The sequence below is a fragment of the Anastrepha obliqua genome, chromosome 2 (assembly GCF_027943255.1).
Source record: "Anastrepha obliqua isolate idAnaObli1 chromosome 2, idAnaObli1_1.0, whole genome shotgun sequence".
NCBI classification, from domain to species: Eukaryota; Metazoa; Arthropoda; class Insecta; order Diptera; family Tephritidae; genus Anastrepha; species Anastrepha obliqua.
This window is the reverse complement of record NC_072893.1, coordinates 126,439,451-126,456,258: the sequence shown is the minus strand read 5'-3', so window position 1 is coordinate 126,456,258 and position 16,808 is coordinate 126,439,451. Positions and strand designations below refer to the sequence as shown.

General features: G+C 35.6%; 1 protein-coding gene across 4 annotated transcripts; it reads right to left on the bottom strand.

Moving 5' to 3' along the window:
• Window positions 1-6,382: 6,382 nt before the first annotated feature.
• Window positions 6,383-16,563, bottom strand: LOC129237664 (uncharacterized). Of its 4 annotated transcripts, none has more exons than XM_054872538.1 (7): window positions 16,273-16,563; window positions 15,909-16,188; window positions 15,695-15,839; window positions 7,750-7,964; window positions 6,962-7,687; window positions 6,805-6,885; window positions 6,383-6,743 (listed from the first exon to the last, which is right to left on the bottom strand). In XM_054872538.1, the coding sequence occupies exons 1-7, from the start codon at window positions 16,317-16,319 to the stop codon at window positions 6,561-6,563; spliced, it is 1,677 nt and encodes a 558-aa protein (XP_054728513.1). In that variant the 5' UTR covers window positions 16,320-16,563; the 3' UTR covers window positions 6,383-6,560. The 4 variants fall into 4 exon arrangements, with proteins under 4 accessions (XP_054728513.1, XP_054728516.1, XP_054728514.1 ...); XM_054872539.1 differs by lacking the exons at window positions 6,383-6,743; window positions 6,805-6,885; window positions 6,962-7,687; window positions 7,750-7,964 and adding exons at window positions 8,888-9,246; window positions 9,311-9,394; window positions 9,700-10,422; window positions 10,483-10,697; XM_054872540.1 differs by lacking the exons at window positions 6,383-6,743; window positions 6,805-6,885; window positions 6,962-7,687; window positions 7,750-7,964 and adding exons at window positions 8,888-9,246; window positions 9,311-9,394; window positions 9,715-10,422; window positions 10,483-10,697.
• Window positions 16,564-16,808: the final 245 nt, after the last annotated feature.

The window sequence follows — 16,808 nt, the reverse complement described above, 5'->3', positions numbered from 1 at the left end:
CTGCCGCCATTCAACTGCTCGAGTTGCATACCAACGTTTCGGTTTTTATAATAGCGGCAAATATTAACACTTTCCAGGCAAGTGAAATGCCGCTCTCAGTGTGCGTGTGGAGAAAGAAGTAGCGCGCTCTTAAAAGAAATGAAAGAGTGTTTGAAAACATTTTAGTATCACATTTCTACTCAGCGACTCGTTGCAGGCATTGAAAGGGAGTATACAGTACGTATACGCAACTTCGACTTGAGGGTAGATGATTGTTAAGTTTGAATGATTTGCCTTTCTAATTAAATGTTATAGAATATGCAAATATTTTAGCATACAAATATTTAAACATACAAATATTAGAAATATACAAATATTTCACGCAATATATCCCAATATTATTGAGTTATAGCTAACAAAGTACCTCGTTCGCTGACTTTTAGATTTTTTTGCAAATGCGAATTTGCAATTCTTAATTTTTCAAATTAAATGCAAGTAAATATAAATATTTTTTATTAATTTTATAGTTCTGTATTTTAATAATTTTTTAGTTCTGCAGGGATAATTTATGTATTCATAGATTAAATTACACAAATAAGCAAACACTCAAACAAAAACTCGATTAATTTCTACGGCAGAGAATTAATAAGTTTTGATTTTGTTGCAATATTCATAATATTTGGCAGAGGAAATAGGCAAATTTATTGCGAAACATCTCTATGTGCTTTTTTGTATTTGTTATTAAAATGTATCCCTGAAGGTCGTCAGCTAGTGCTTAAGAAAAATGCTTAAAAGAAAATATAATTCAAATTCTAAATTTTACTGAAATTTAACTTTCGAGTGAAAGTTTTGCCTTTTCTGGCATCTAAAATCTCTGACTTATCTGGGGAAAAGAAATCCAATATTTTTGGGTAAAATTTTTGCGCAAATGGTTTAAAATTCTTTTATGGTCGATCTTTAACTCCTGGGCGCACAAATCCCTCAAATTGACGCCATTAAAGACCTTCTCAAATGAAAAGTTTAGAAATTTGAATTTTGGAATTAAAAATGTATAAAAAAAATTTTAGAAATTTAAATTTTCTAATTGAAAATTTATAAAAAAACTTAAGAAATTTGAATTTTGGAGTTGCAAATTTATAAAAAAAAGTTTCGAAATTTTGTTATTAAAAATTTTTGAAAACAGTTTAGATATTTAAATTTTGTAATTGAAAATTTATAAAAAAAGTTTAGATATTTAAATTTTTTAATTGAAAATTTATAAAACGAAAAGTTTAGAAATTTAAGTTTTGTAATTGAAAATATATAAAAAAAAGTTTAGAAATTTAGATTTGGAATTGAAAATTTATAAAAAAAAGTTTAGAAATTAAAATTTTGGAAATGAAAATTTATAAAAAAAATTTTGCAATTAAAATTTCGGAATTTAAAATTAAAAAAAAATTAGAAACTTAAATTTTGGAATCGAGAATTTATAAAAAAAAGTTTAGAAATTTAATTTTCGTGATTGAAAATTAAAAAAAAACTTTAGAAATTTGAATTTTGGAGTTGCAAATTTATAAAAAAAAGTTTAGAAATTTTGTTGTTAAATTTTGTAATTAAAAATTTTTGAAAACAGTTGAGATAATTAAATTTTGTAACTGAAAATTTATAAAAAAAAGTTTAGATATTTAAATTTTGTAATTGAAAATTTATAAAAAGAAAAGTTTAGAATTTAAGTTTTGTAATTGAAAATTTATAAAAAAAAGTTTAGAAATTTAGATTTGGAATTGAAAATTTATAAAAAAAGTTTAGAAATTAAAATTTTGGAAATGAAAATTTATAAAAAAAAGTTTTGTAATTAAAATTTCGGAATTTAAAATTAAAAAACAAATTAGAAATTTAAATTTTGGAATCGAGAATTTATAAAAAAAAGTTTAGAAATTTAATTTTCGTGATTGAAAATTAAAAAAAAACTTTAGAAATTGGAATTTTGGAGTTGCATATTTATAAAAAAAGTTTAGAAATTTTGTTGTTAAATTTTGTAATTAAAAATTTTTGAAAACAGTTTAGATATTTAAATTTTGGAAATGAAAATTTATAAAACAAAGTTTAGAAATTAAAATTTTGTAATTGAAAATTTATAAAAATAGTTTAGAAATTGAAAATTTATAAAAAAAAGTATAGAAATTTAAATTTTGTAATTGAAAATTTATAAAAAAAGTTAAGATATTTAAATTTTGTAATTGAAAATTTATAAAAAAAGTTTAGAAATTGAAATTTTATAAAAAAAAGTTTAGAAATTTAAATTTTGGAATTGAGAACTTATAAAAAACAGTTTAGAAAATAAAATTTTGGAAATGAAAATTTATAAAAAAGAGTTTTGTAGTTAAAATTTCGAAATTTAAAATTAAAAAAAAAATTAGAAATTTAAATTTTGGAATCGAGAATTCATAAAAAAAATTTTGAAATTTAAATTTTCCAATTGAATATTTATAAAAAAAGTTAAGAAATTCAAATTTTGGAATTGAAAATTTATAAAAAAACGTTTAGAAATTTAAATTTTGGAATTGAAAATTTATTAAAAAAAATAGTTCACAAAATTGTAACATTTTTAAAATTGTGATAAACTTTCAAAAAAATTAATCCACTTTGATGCATTGAGAAATTGCAGTTACATTTTTACAAATTTTAAAAATGTATATATAAAATACAAAACAAAAAAAAAATTTATATATATAAAGCGTTTTTCAGTAAGAGCGCTTCAACTTTTTTTTTGAATAAAACACAAACGGTTTGACTTTTTTAACTAATTTTTTTTTATTATCGAGTTTGAACATATACATTTAAGTATGAAATTCGATTTCTTTTGCATGACCACCGCGTGCACGTTTTACGAAGTCCAATCGTTGAACCCAATTTTCGACCACTCTTTTGCATAAATCGGCCGAAATTCCAGCAATTTCGCGTTCAATATTGGCTCTGAGCTCACAAATCGTCGCCGGCGTGTTACTGTAGACAAATGACTTCACATAACCCCAAAGAAAATAGTCTAGAGGCGTCAAATCACACGAGCGCGGCGGCCATCCGACCGGTCCATTTCTGGAAATAATGCGCTCATCGAACTTACTCTTCAGCAAATCAATTGTAGCGTGTGCTGTGTGGCTTGTGTCCCCGTCCTGTTGAAACCACATGTCGTCTAAGTCCATACCATTCAATTGCGGCCAAAAATAATCGTTTATCATGTCGCGGTATCGATTTCCATTCACAGTAACGTGGCGATCGTTCTCGTCAACGAAAAAATATGGGCCAATTACGCCGCCGGCATGTAAACCGCACCAAACAGTGATTTTTTCGGGATGCAACGGTGCCTCATGAATCACGTGTGGATTGCTTTCTGCCCAGTAACGCATATTTTGCTTGTTGACAAAGCCATTGAGCCAAAAGTGAGCTTCATCACTGAAGATGATTTTTTGGCCGTAATGCTCTTAAAGTAGGAGCAACAGAACGATTATTTTCATAAAAAATTTGCACGATTTGCAATCGTTGCTCAAGTGTGTAGCGTTCCATGATGAAATGTATACTAATGAAGTTTACAAATGACAAGCGAAAAATAAAAAATATTGCGTCGTTCGCCCTCCCTATCGGAAAAAAGTTGAAGCGCACCTATTGAAAAACGCTTTACTATATATGTAGATACATATATTGATTTATTTTTATATATAAATATTTTTTTAATGCTGAAAATTTGTATGCTTTTATATGCGGAAATTTCTCGCCAAAAAAAACTTGATCCAAATAAGCAATTCTCGTTGAAATTTTATGAAAAAATAATAAAGTTTTACAAAAAACTAGCAAACCCCGCCCGCTTCGCTGGGCACACCAAAATAGAATAGATATGGTTTAGAACAGAAAAGATATGGTTTTCATATTATTTATTTCTTTATTCTTTATTCAAGTGCTTTGGCATAAACAATATTTTTTGTTTTTCTATTTGTTTTTGAGTAAATATATAATTCTGTTGGCTTCCCAACACGTGAACAGCCATCGTATAGTTGACCATGGGTGAATACTGGTTCTTCTAAATTCATCCCGCATATTTCTAAAGTTTGCCCTTGTGATTTATTGATAGTTATTGCAAATGCTAAACGAATGGGCAGTTGCAAACGCTTGAATTCAAATTGCAATTCAGGTGGAACCATTGGAATTCTCGGTATTAGAACGTCTTCATTCTTGAATTTGCCAATTAAAATAGTTGCTTCGATAACATTATTCATCAATCGTTTGACTACAAGTCTAGTTCCGTTACAAGGCAGCTTTGTTCAAATTGATGTCTCTTGGTCGATTTGATCTGGACCGTGCCATTCGTTGCCGATTTGTTTCATTTTCTTCTTGACGCTCTTCTGATGTCGCGTTATTCCGAGCATTTCTCATGCGCCTGTTATTATTTGTCGAGCGACTAATATGAATACGCGATTGTCTTGGCATTTGTACTGTAATAACCATTATTGTAATTATAGTATTCTGAAATGTTGTGGATTATATTTTTTGTTTTTTTATTTTTTTTTTATCATTTGATTCACTCATGGTGCATCGTAGTTTATCGCATATGAACCGAAAAAATAAATCCACTAAATTTGATGAAAACTTACATTAATTAATTCCAATTTACCACGTGAAAATTCCTAAATGTATTCCTAAGAATGTATTAAAGCACTTATCGACAGCTTTCATTTGATGCCCATATTGTACATACACAACCAAAGGTTACCCGGGTCCACGTTTTGACCTATATGTCGAGACCCCAGTCACGGAGCGGCATGAAAAATATTCTGTACTAAAGCATTCACCAACAGCTTCAATTTGATATCCATATTGTACAAACACATTCTAGGCTCCACGTTTTGGTCTCTATCTCGAGACCCTAGTCACGGAGCGGCATGAAAAATACTCTGTACTAAAGCATTCACCAACAGCTTCAATTTGATATCCATATTGTACAAACACATTCTAGGTTCCACGTTTTGGTCTCTATCTCGAGACCCTAGTCACGGAGCGGCATGAAAAATACTCTGAACTAAAGCATTCACCAACAGCTTCCAATTGATATCCATATTGTACAAACACATTCTAGGGTCCACGTGTTGGTCTCTATCTCGAGGCCCTAGTCACGGAGCGGCATGGAAAATACTCTGTACTAAAGCATTCACCAACAGCTTCCATCTGATACCCATATTGTACATACACATCCGAAGTTTACCCGGGTATACGTTTTGACCTATATCTCGAGCCCTATCCACCAATAGGCATCCAAACTATACGTAAACCATCTTCAATACCTACTTAATGATGTGTGTAAGTTTGGTTTAATTCGGTGCAAAGACACGGCCGGTTAGCGAACACACACAAAAAGTTGACTTTATTTTATATATTATATAAGAATATAATCAAATTTTAACATTTGGGAAATTGGAAAAATATTTTTAAATAATTAAATTACAAAATTGTGAAAATACAAAAAGTATTTGCAATTTTGTATAGTATTTATCGATCTTTAGCTCTGGACTTTTTATTAATGTAAAGAAAAAATAAAACTGAAAAATGCGAATATTGCATAAAATACGTGTTTACAAAAAGAAAAAATTAGCTTAAGATAAAAGGCCTCTAGCGGCGAATCTTACACGATAACTTTGTTGTTGCTTTCGCGTATAAATTTTTCGTCAATGTAATTGAGCATAGAGATAGAGAGCGGCCTAAAATAAATTTCTGAGATATTTTTCACTTCTTAACTTGTTAACCTGCTCGGTGGTTTTCCCATGAAAAGCAAATGGCATAAATTTCCATTTATGTGCGCCATCTGTCAGCATACCCAAACGGCATTCGAATTCATACAACGGTGGAGGACTTCAATAAGTCTAGCAACATTTCTGTGATAATTTATGTCAAAAATGTGGAATATGGAATAATGTATGTACCGATAAATATTGCTAATGTTGCTAGAAAAGATTATAGTATTTTTTTTATATTGAATTAACGCAAGTTGTTTATTGTTGCACTGCTCTTCAAACTGTGGCATTGCCATGCAAAAGCAATCAAACTGTCGGTATTATACACATGTTTTCAAACTTTGCATTTGGTTTGCTGGCATTGGCTGCCAAACATTTAACTGAAAAGTAAATTCAAACTCTCTTCGAGGCAGTAATAAATTTATTTAGAGAATTTTTATATTTTTTTTTGTTTTGTAGTAATGTAGTGGTATTTGTTTTTTATTTGGTAGTGGTATGTGTTTACAAATGCTTTTGGTTATTGCTGCTGGAGCAACAGCGCTTGGAGTGGAATAAGTCTGAGCCGTTCACATAACATAACCTCAACTGGCGGCGTAACATTTCTGCTTGTGTTTTAAATTTTTACAAGCGAAAATACGCGCATATTAAAATAGTACCTATTTATTTATTTATTTATTCATTTCTTAATTCAGTAGCATTTTTATATATGTACATTTCTTATTTAATTCAATTTATTTGCCTACACCTCACATTTCCAGTAGATTTTATTATACACTTTTTCCTTTTGGGCCGTGAACTAGAAGAAATTAATTAAAAATTGGTTTAGTTTAAAGTTTGCCCCAAAAATTTCTTGGAAAATTCTCCAATATGCAAAACACCAAAGCGATCTGAGGCCACATGCAAATTTTCACCATTCACCATTTCTGAGTTTAAATGCGGATTGTGTAGCTCAGTGATCAAGGTGCTGCAAGCAGCAGCTGGGTCACCCGAACCGCTCAGAGAGCCCTTATGAAATAGATAAAAAAAAAATCAATTATCAATAGCAACCAAAAATAGCACAACCCACCATCCAAAATTCATTGCCTGGCAAAGCGTTTCCGTCCCAAGCATAAGATTCCACTACAAGCATATTTTCGTATTCCGGCGACTATCATGTAAGCAATTCAAGTGATTAGTAAACAAAACAAAAACAAAAACAAAAAAAGTACTCTCCAACCACTTACCAACTTTTGCGCAGGATTACGATCGCTCAGCAGCGTTTTAATGCCACCAGCTGAATGTGTTTCCTCTACAATTATGCCGCCATTCTTTAGTATACCACAAGCGCTTGAGTGGAAATGCGAAAAATGCACTACTCCTACATGCGACAAGCGCGGAATGAGCTCCTGCAAGCGCTCACCAAACGCTTCCAAAAATATCTCACACTGATGCTCCACCGCACGCCAAACGCCCAACCCGATGCCGACCACATGTAGATACACCTGTCGGTCCGCTGCAACACCACGCGCGTCTGCCTCTAGCAGCAGTGTGTCAAAAGAGATGGCGTAACGCTTCTTCATTGCCACATTGTCGAATATGAAATCAGTGTGCGGCACCTTGAAGTAGCGGGGCGTATCCAACAGGCTCACTTTTTCGTAAAGTTTGTCTTGCTCTTCGTAGAAACGTGACCACAGCTGACGATAGCCGACAATGCGATTGTTGTTGTTGTTCGCCTGCGCTGCCTCGCCCACTGCATAGCCATAGCCCTGCTGTATGGTATTCTGCATGGGCGTGATCATAATATCTTGCCACTCCATCACATTCATCACCTCGAAGCGACCACCTATCATGCCGATGACAACACCCGCCACTTCAATTTTACTTTTATCCATTTCAATTACGCCCGCATTAAAGCGATTCCCATCATTGAGGAATTCAGTGTGCGAAGAGACGGAGAGAAAAGCCGAGAGCTGTGGTTTTTGGATAAATCAGCTTTAAGATCTATTTTCGAGAGTAATCTGTCTAGACTCACCTTTATTTCATCATAACTGAGCACATTTTCTAGTTTTAACTCCGCGCGCTCAGCGCTGGTACCGACATCGTGAAATCCACCGAAACCCATTTGTCCAGTTATCAAGAGATAATCATCGGAATTGCCGACAAAGGCCACACAACGCTTTATCAGCAGGCGCTGCACCAGGTCAGTGAGTGTCATCTCAGTGTAGATTGCGCGTTCAATATCGTTGCCTTTGAAAACGAAGCGAAAGGTAAGTAAAGCTTAGAAAAGAGAAAAGGAATAAGAAGGTGCCAGAGATTATCAGTTGCAAGGATACTTCATTGAACCGTAAGTTGCTTGAGATAAGCTCCTTAACACAGAAAAGTACTCGCATGTGGATCGTCCTTACGGCATTCGCCTCTGCATTACCAGCCAAAAACTGGCGCTTTATTAGCGTTGCTCCAAAATTTAAGGATAATGGATTTTATTACTGTTGTTGCTGTTGTAGCAGCTTACTTAACCATGTCAGTGCGAATTAGTTACCTGCCGTCTTTGTCTAAAGGTAGACCCAGGAAACGTGCTGTTTCGACAGGTTGGGTCCACAGGTAGAGAGGTGTTAGGTGAGTAGCTTTGATGCGGCATTTGAAGAGGTGGTTAATGTTGTTGTTGTTGTAGCAGTATAAACATACCGCATACATATACGGGGAATGCTGTTGAAGTGACAGTCCTCGGCCGGATGTAAATCCGGGCAGTGCCGGTTACGAAGAACCGCCAGTAGAGAGAACGCAGGTGGTTAGTGTTGTGCGGTGTGCCTTCGCATGTCGGTGTCGATTCTGTGTTGGTAGGCGGTTAGTCTGCCACAGTACCGAGAACGCAGTTGGGCCAAAGTCATTCCCATGGCAGCCGGTTCTGCGTTACTAGAATGACTCGGATTTTTCCGACCAAGGGCTGCCGGCCCAGTAAACGAGGCTTATCTAGTGCACCGTAGCTTACTCCTTAAGGATAATGCTTAATGATATTGTTGTAGCTGTATTCGTTGAACGTTCTTCGATTTTTCTTCGAGTTTTGTATGCAACTACAGCAACAAGCGTAAGCCCCTATCGTAAACTAACTATTATTGCATGTGGCTACACTGTGTCTACCAAAAATCTCTAGCCAATACAGTAAGACGCACTTTTCAATTTTTTCAACAGTTTTTAATTAAACTTACAAAATTATTAATTTACAATAAATATACCTATTTACTTATAGTAAGTATTACACAATACAAATATTTTAGGAAAAATATTGAAATTCACTATGCTTCGCTTCTATGCTTGCGCCCTTTTGTCAAATGTATCAGCCATCCACCCAATTTCGGTCTCATTCCAAGAACTTTTTAACATAATCGGCTATGTGCAACACGCCATGCTGTTCGGAAGCGATGTGCAAATTGGCCCCATTTACCCGTTCCTCATTGATATGCGGGTTATGCAACTCGGTGACGAGCGTGCTGCAGGCGGTGGAGGAGTCGCCGGTCGATTTTAGCATTTTCTGCAAAACAGAAAAAAGGCATTCAAAAGTAATCAACTCAGGTAATTAATATGTTTAAACTAACCATCCAGAATTCGTTGCCTGGCAATGCATTGCCGTCCCAAGCGTAGGAGACAATCAGCAGCATATTCTCCAGTTCAGGTGATTTCTGCAGGTATACTTAGTGTAATTAGACGACAAAAGAATAAAATAAATATGTATGCATGTATGAGGGATTTCTAAAAATTAAATAGTAAAAATAAAAAATATTTGTATATGCGACCTGTTCTAATCTACGCAAACTCAGTGTTGGCCAGCTAAATTAATCTGATCTAACTAATACCTATATGAAATGTATAAAGTTAATCAAATTAGCTCTAAAAAGACCTCCACCACTTACAGCCAACAAAGTACTATCCCAAGTACTCCCGTTCACCTTCTCATAGACGTAAGACAAACAAACAATATTATTACCACATTGGCGCTCACCAACTTCTCGGCCGGGTTTCTCTTCGATAGGAAAGTCCTTATACCCCCATCAGGATGTGTTTTCGACTTATAAACGCCACCATTTTTCAAATCGCCCCACTCACTCAATTGGAACCACGAGAAGTGCACCACACTCACATGCGGCAATTTCGGCAACAACACCTTCAACCGCTGTGCAAATGTTTCTAAAAAGATTTTCTCTTGCTGCTCCGCTGCACGCCACACACCCAAGCCGATGCCCACCACATGCAAAAATGCTTGCTTCCCGGCCGCGGCAGCGCGCGCCTCACTCTCCAGCAACAACGTGTCAAAAGAGACGGTGTAACGCTTCTTCATCAGCACATTGTCGAATATGTCGTTTTTAGCGCGCGCTTTGCCAAAGCGTTTGTTATCTATTTTCACTTGTTCATATAGGTAATCTTGCTCCTCGTAGAACTCCTTCCATACGCGCCTATAATCGGCTGGTCGCGTATTAGCCGTGGCAGCAGCCGGCAAACCGTAACCATTTTCTTTGGTATTTTGTTTGCTGGCAATTATGATATCCTGGAATTCCATGACATCGCGTCGTACTAGACGTGCACCAATCAGACCAATTATGACCCCATCTGTTTCAATGCGTGATTTGTTGCGTTCGATGACACCACAATTCTGTCGATTGCCGTCATTGAGGAACTCCGTGTGTGAAGAAACCGAGAGTAATGCCGAAAGCTGTTTAAGAGGCGAGTGAATATGTTGAAAGTCACAGTAATTAAGATATATAGGACTTACCTTAATCTCGTCATAGGAGAGCACATCTTGCAGAAGTAGGGGCGGTTTCTCAGCATCGGTGCCAATCTCCATGAATCCACTGCAGCCGCGTTGTTGTGACAATAAAAGATATTTGTCGTTTTTACCAAAGAAACTAACGCAGCGCTTCGCCAACAGGCGTTGCACAAAATCGGTCAGTGTCAAGTTTTGATAGAGTTCAAGTTCGCGTTTATTGCCTGAAAGTTTTTTTTCTTCAATTTTTTCCATTTAACAATTTCTCAAATTATTTTTAAATATTGCGCTCTTATAAAGGGGGAAAACTCGTAGATATACACTTGCGCTCACATAATTAAGTCACTTCATCTTTTCACAATATTCGCAATATGTTTCAAGGTAAATTTTTTTGTTAATTTTGTATAGAGTTCATCAACACTTCAGGTCTAACCCGACGACTCCATCAAATTAAACCACATGATCTGCAACATCCCATGGCAGCCGGTTCTACGTTACCGGAATGACTCGGGTTTTTCCCCGACCAAGGGCTACCGCCCCAGTAAACTAGCCCTGTCTAATCAACCGTTTATCTGGCATGATGGCTGTTAACTTAAGGAAGGGACTATGAAAATCTGTTCACAAAATTGTCTTTATGTTACCAAAATTGTACTGCTCGTTAGTTTATGCGTAACTAATGCAGTGTCAATAAACAGTGTTATGTATTTTATGTTGTATCTATGTTTGTATTAAAAAAAATATTTAAAAAAATCATATAAATCAAAGTCCCAAACTTTGTACAAAATTCACAAAAATTGTATAGCTATAAAAAAAATTGTCGTTAAAATTTCCAACTTTTTAATTAGAATTTGTAGAAAACTTCTGGTTATGCAGTTTTATAGCCCATTCAGTTTTAGTTTGATAAAGTGTTAGTCTCAAGTTGCTCAATAATCGTGCTGATTTTTTAACATTTTTTTTGCATATGACGTTGAACATTTTCTTCCATATAACAGACCTCCGAACAATGAAAAGAAAATTGGTAGATATGTACAGTGGCTCACAGCTTATTTCGTGTGGCTGTATGTTAAACTAAAGAATTGTAAAATTATTTTTATTTGATTTACTTTAAAAAAAATTTAAATGCACAATCAAAGATAAATTATTTCTAATTACAAACATGTATAAATTCATTCAAATTTTTTCTGCTTTAGTAGAATATTTACAACAAAAACAGAATACTAGGTAAATTGACGTCACAGCTTATTTCGTGTGTTCACTTTTACCGTTATCGGCGCCAGTAAACCGGTTAGCAATTATAGGAAATTTGTTTTGCATAGTATATTAGATTATATCCTTTAGTTTACACATTGAAAGTAGTCGGTTGTCCAGCTTAATTTAAAAATACCGTGATGGGTCGTCGTATGTCGATTGAAAGGCGCGTATTAGTGATTACGCATTACAAAAATGGAAAGTCGCAAAAAAAAATTGCTGAAATTGTAAATTTAAGTACTTTCGCAGTACAGTACATTATTCAACGCTTTTCTCGTGAAAAAGGAGTGGTTGACAAAGGCCGCCAAGCTCCAAACAAAATTTTTACAGAAGCTTATGAAAGGTGGATATTAAGAAAAATTAAAAAAGACCCACGAATTAGTGCGCCAGCTTTGACAAAAGAGGTTGAAAAAGTACTTGGTAAGTCATATAATCCTGAAACCATAAGAAGAATTCTGCGCAATCCATGGTCGTACAGCTCGAAACAAACCGTTTGTTAATGAGCGTAACAGAAGATTAAGGGTAGAGTTTGCCGAAAACCATGTTAATAAAGACCAAACATTTGGAATGACGTTATTTTCGCCGACGAAAGCAAATTCAACCTCTTTGGTTCCGATGGAAAGTCTTTCGTTTGGCGTAAGCCCAACTCGGAGCTGGACCCGAAGAATCTGCGTGGTACAGTAAAACACGGTGGGGGCCATGTAATGGTTTGGGGCTGCATGTCAACAGCTGGTGTCGGAAACTTGGTTTTTATCGACGAAATTATGGATAAAACAGTTTATTTGAATTTATTAAGAAATAATTTACTACAAAGTGCTGAAAAATTAGGCATTCGGGACAGGTTCAGGTTCTATCAGGACAATGATCCGAAGCATAAGTCGGAATTAGTGCAACGGTGGCTTATATGGAATTGCCCTCATGGGGTAAAAACGCCAGCACAATCACCTGATCTCAATGTAATTGAGGATTTATGAAATATTCTAGATCAAAAAATTAGAAAACATAACATAAGCAACAAATAAGATCTAAAAACAGCATTGCAAGTGGAGTGGGAGAAAATATCTCCTGAATACACTGGAAAACTTGTTAGCTCCATGTAATCCCGGTTAAAAGCTGTATTAAAACAAAAAGGCTACCCTACAAAATATTAGATTAGTAAAAACTTAATAAATTAAAAAAAAAAATCATGTTTTTTCAGTTTGGTTAAGCACACGAAATAAGGTGTGACGTGGATTTACTTATAATTTTGATTTTGCTGTAAATATATTACTTAAGAAGAAATAATTTAAGTTTATTTATGTATGTTTGTAACAAGAAATAATTTATCTTTGAATGTACCTTTAAGTTTTTTTTCTAAATAAAGTTTATACAAAAATACTAAACTTTTTTATTTTGATAAACGGGCACACGAAATAAGCTGTGAGCCACTGTATATGTAACAGAGAACTTAGAAATTCTATGCATATGTCGGGTCACTAATATTCTTGTTCATCTCAGCGCAGTGAGTTTCTTTCGCACTCGAGTTCAGAATTCTACTGACTTGCGTCTGAACTCTCTTCCTTGTGCCTACTGGCCTCGGGAGACGATCCAGCATGCTTGACTGAGCTTTGTGTGTGTTAGTGCAGTCGGGTGTCGTCGTGTCACACATACTTGTTGTCGGCTTTTGAATGATGAAAATCAAAAATTTTAGATATTAGCGTCAATCAGCCGACACGCACACATATAAAGTTCTTGTCAAACAATGCTTGTCCGTCACCAGAGGCCATATGGCCTCGCGAGACGGTCCAGCATGCTTGACTGAGCTTTGTGTGTGTTAGTGCAGTCGGGTGTCGTCGTGTCACACATACTTGTTGTCGGCTTTTGAATGATGAAAATCAAAAATTTTAGATATTATAGCTCCTGGTGACGCTCAAGCATGCATGTTCTGCAGCTTATATGTGTGCGTGTCGGGTGCTTGACGCTAATATCTAAAATTTTTGATTTTCATCATGCAAAAGCCGACAACAAGTATGTGTGACACGAAGCAAAAACGAGTGTCACCCGACGCGCACACATATAAGCCTGCTGGACATGCATGCTTGAGCGTCACCAGGGGCTATTAGCGTCAATCAGCCGACACGCACACATATAAAGTTCTTGTCAAACAATGCTTGACCGTCACCCGAGGCCAATACCATCGAACCACACTCGGCGACAGCGTCAGAACGCTGGTGCCCCGCTAAAACGGTACTTCTTAAAGCGACAAAATACAAGCAACCAATCACAACACAATTAGAGGCTGATGCAATATCACAATAATGATGAAATTGTCATTAATGTGAAATATCCAAAACTACAACCACACGCACACAAACTCGACATGCGGCGACACGCGCAAAACCACAGCCTCACACACACAAACTCGGTATGCGCCGACACATACATATAGCGTTTTTCAATAGGTGCGTTTCAACTTTTTTCCGATAGGGAAGGCGAACGACGCAATATTTTTTATTTTTCGCTTGTCATTTGTAAACTTCATTAGTATACATTTCATCATGGAACGCTACACACTTGAGCAACGATTGCAAATCGTGCAAATTTTTTATGAAAATAATCGTTCTGTTGCTCCTACTTTAAGAGCATTACGACCAAAAAATCATCTTCAGTGATGAAGCTCACTTTTGGCTCAATGGCTTTGTCAACAAGAAAAATATGCGTTACTGGGCAGAAAGCAATCCACACGTGATTCATGAGGCACCGTTGCATCCCGAAAAAATCACTGTTTGGTGCGGTTTACATGCCGGCGGCGTAATTGGCCCATATTTTTTCGTTGACGAGAACGATCGCCACGTTACTGTGAATGGAAATCGATACCGCGACATGATAAACGATTATTTTTGGCCGCAATTGAATGGTATGGACTTAGACGACATGTGGTTTCAACAGGACGGGGCCACAAGCCACACAGCACACGCTACAATTGCTTTATTGAAGAGTAAGTTCGATGAGCGCATTATTTCCAGAAATGGACTGGTCGAATGGCCGCCGCGCTCGTGTGATTTGACGCCTCTAGACTATTTTCTTTGGGGTTATGTGAAGTCATTGGTCTACAGTAACAAGCCGGCGACGATTTGTGAGCTCAGAGCCAATATTGAACGTTAAATTGCTGGAATTTCGGCCGATTTATGCAAAAGAGTGGTCGAAAATTGGGTTCAACGATTGGACTTCGTAAAACGTGCACGCGGTGGTCATGCAAAAGAAATCGAATTTCATACTTAAATGTATATGTTCAAACTCGATAATAAAAAAAAAATTAGTTAAAACAGTCAAACCGTTTGTGTTTTATTCAAAAAAAAAAAAGTTGAAGCGCTCTTACTGAAAAACGCTTTATATGTTTGTTTGAAATCTTAGTTCTTAATGTTTTTTAATACGAATTCAATTTGTCTTGCAAGCAACTGCATTCTAAGAAAAGTTTACATGCTTTTCCAAGCAACCATAAATTCACATCAATAACAGAGTTTAACATGCCGAGTTGCAGTAATCAACAAGATAAATTTTTGTTTGTTTTTGTTTTTGTCGTATATGTAAAAATGAGCGAATATCTCTAATATAGAGAAATCAATAACCACAAAGCGAGTTCAAAAGACTTGTTAGCGGTCATTCATTTGATCGTGAAAGAAAGAACCGCGCATCACTCATATGCACACACATACGAGTATGTATATGTGTGTGTACAATCATGCGTACCACAGAAACCTACACAAAATCAATCCAGAATTACAGCAGCGATCCGAATTTATTTCCAGTCAAGGACTGCCACTTCAGCAGCATTCCCAAAACAATTTTGGGGAATATTTATGCTGTTACAACAACAACAACCGCTTAAACTATGTCCACTTGACAAATTTTGTTTTTACTCATTTACATTACATTGTGAAATGCTAATCAACAGCTGCGTATGTAATTTTTTGGCAAAACTCCATTTACTCACCGTATTTGCATTTATGTTCCAAGAAAGCCAGGTATAAGCCCAAAACTCGTTCATGTATTATCGGATAGGCAGAAGCGATTTGTTTCTGAATTTCCGGATAACGCTCTTTCGGCTGACTGATGATACGACAGGTATTGGTGCCGAACTAAGGTGGAAAATAAATTGTTTATATTGTCGGTATTTTTACGCTAAATTTTTGTGCATGCGAATTTACCTCCACAGGGAACTTCGATGACTTTTTGATGAAACTTTGAATGTCAATATGACTCCCATCTGGTTTTTCCACTTTTAAGCATTTATGCAACAACTTTTTCCCAAAATCGGTTAATTCCATGGTCGAGCCGGTTTTTGGCCAAACTTCATCAAATTCGGCGCCGAACACAGACATGTTTGGTTGAGTTTTGAAATATTGGATGGTGGTGTTAAAAATCAGATTTCCTTTGTGTTGCCGAAATTTTCGTAAACTTCTTGCGTCTTGTGTTTGATAAAGAATTCTTGGATATTAATTTATTTATTAGCGCTTCCTTGTTTTTAGTGGTGTAAATTTTCAAGCGCTAATTATACGCCTTTAAGTTTACCTCTTACTTAATCTTGTAACGATTATGCTCGTTTGCCAACTGAACATATTTGATGTACGCGCCGTAATTTATTGCATAGCGTCGCTTCACACAACTCCATCACTACTTGTAATTTCACAATGGGGATATCAGTGGTGACGACATTCAAACTTTTTCTTGCTTTATGCTTTGGATTCTTTCGTTCATTTGTTTTGATTGTTTTTTTTTCACTTCCTTTGAAATGGAAAGTGGGACAGAAAGATATTTTGTAATTTACAGATCGGGAGTACAAGTTCCCACCTGACTGATGAAATTCAGCACAGCTGATTAGTCGCGTTGCCAACTATTGACAAACTTGAAGTATAATTAAAATGCAAAGACGTGAAAATTTTGTAATTGGAAAGCTGTTAACTGAGTTATTGTGGATCACAAATTAAATGTTTATTTCTGTTATGCATGCAAAACCTTCTGGAAAGAAAACCTTTGGACCTCTGGAACCTCTGGAAAGAAAACAGCTGCCTACTCTACCGGAACTACCGATGTGTAACGACACCAAG

Excerpts from the sequence above, each read along its gene's own strand:
- LOC129237664 (XM_054872538.1), bottom strand. The coding sequence starts at position 16,319 with ATGTTCAGTTGGCAAACGAGCATAATCGTTACAAGATTAAGTAAGAG. Across the intron at positions 7,688-7,749 it reads TCAGTTATGATGAAATAAAG|CTCTCGGCTTTTCTCTCCGT; the intron begins GTGAGTCTAGAC and ends CAAAAACCACAG. Across the intron at positions 6,886-6,961 it reads GTAATCCTGCGCAAAAGTTG|TCGCCGGAATACGAAAATAT; the intron begins GTAAGTGGTTGG and ends CTTACATGATAG.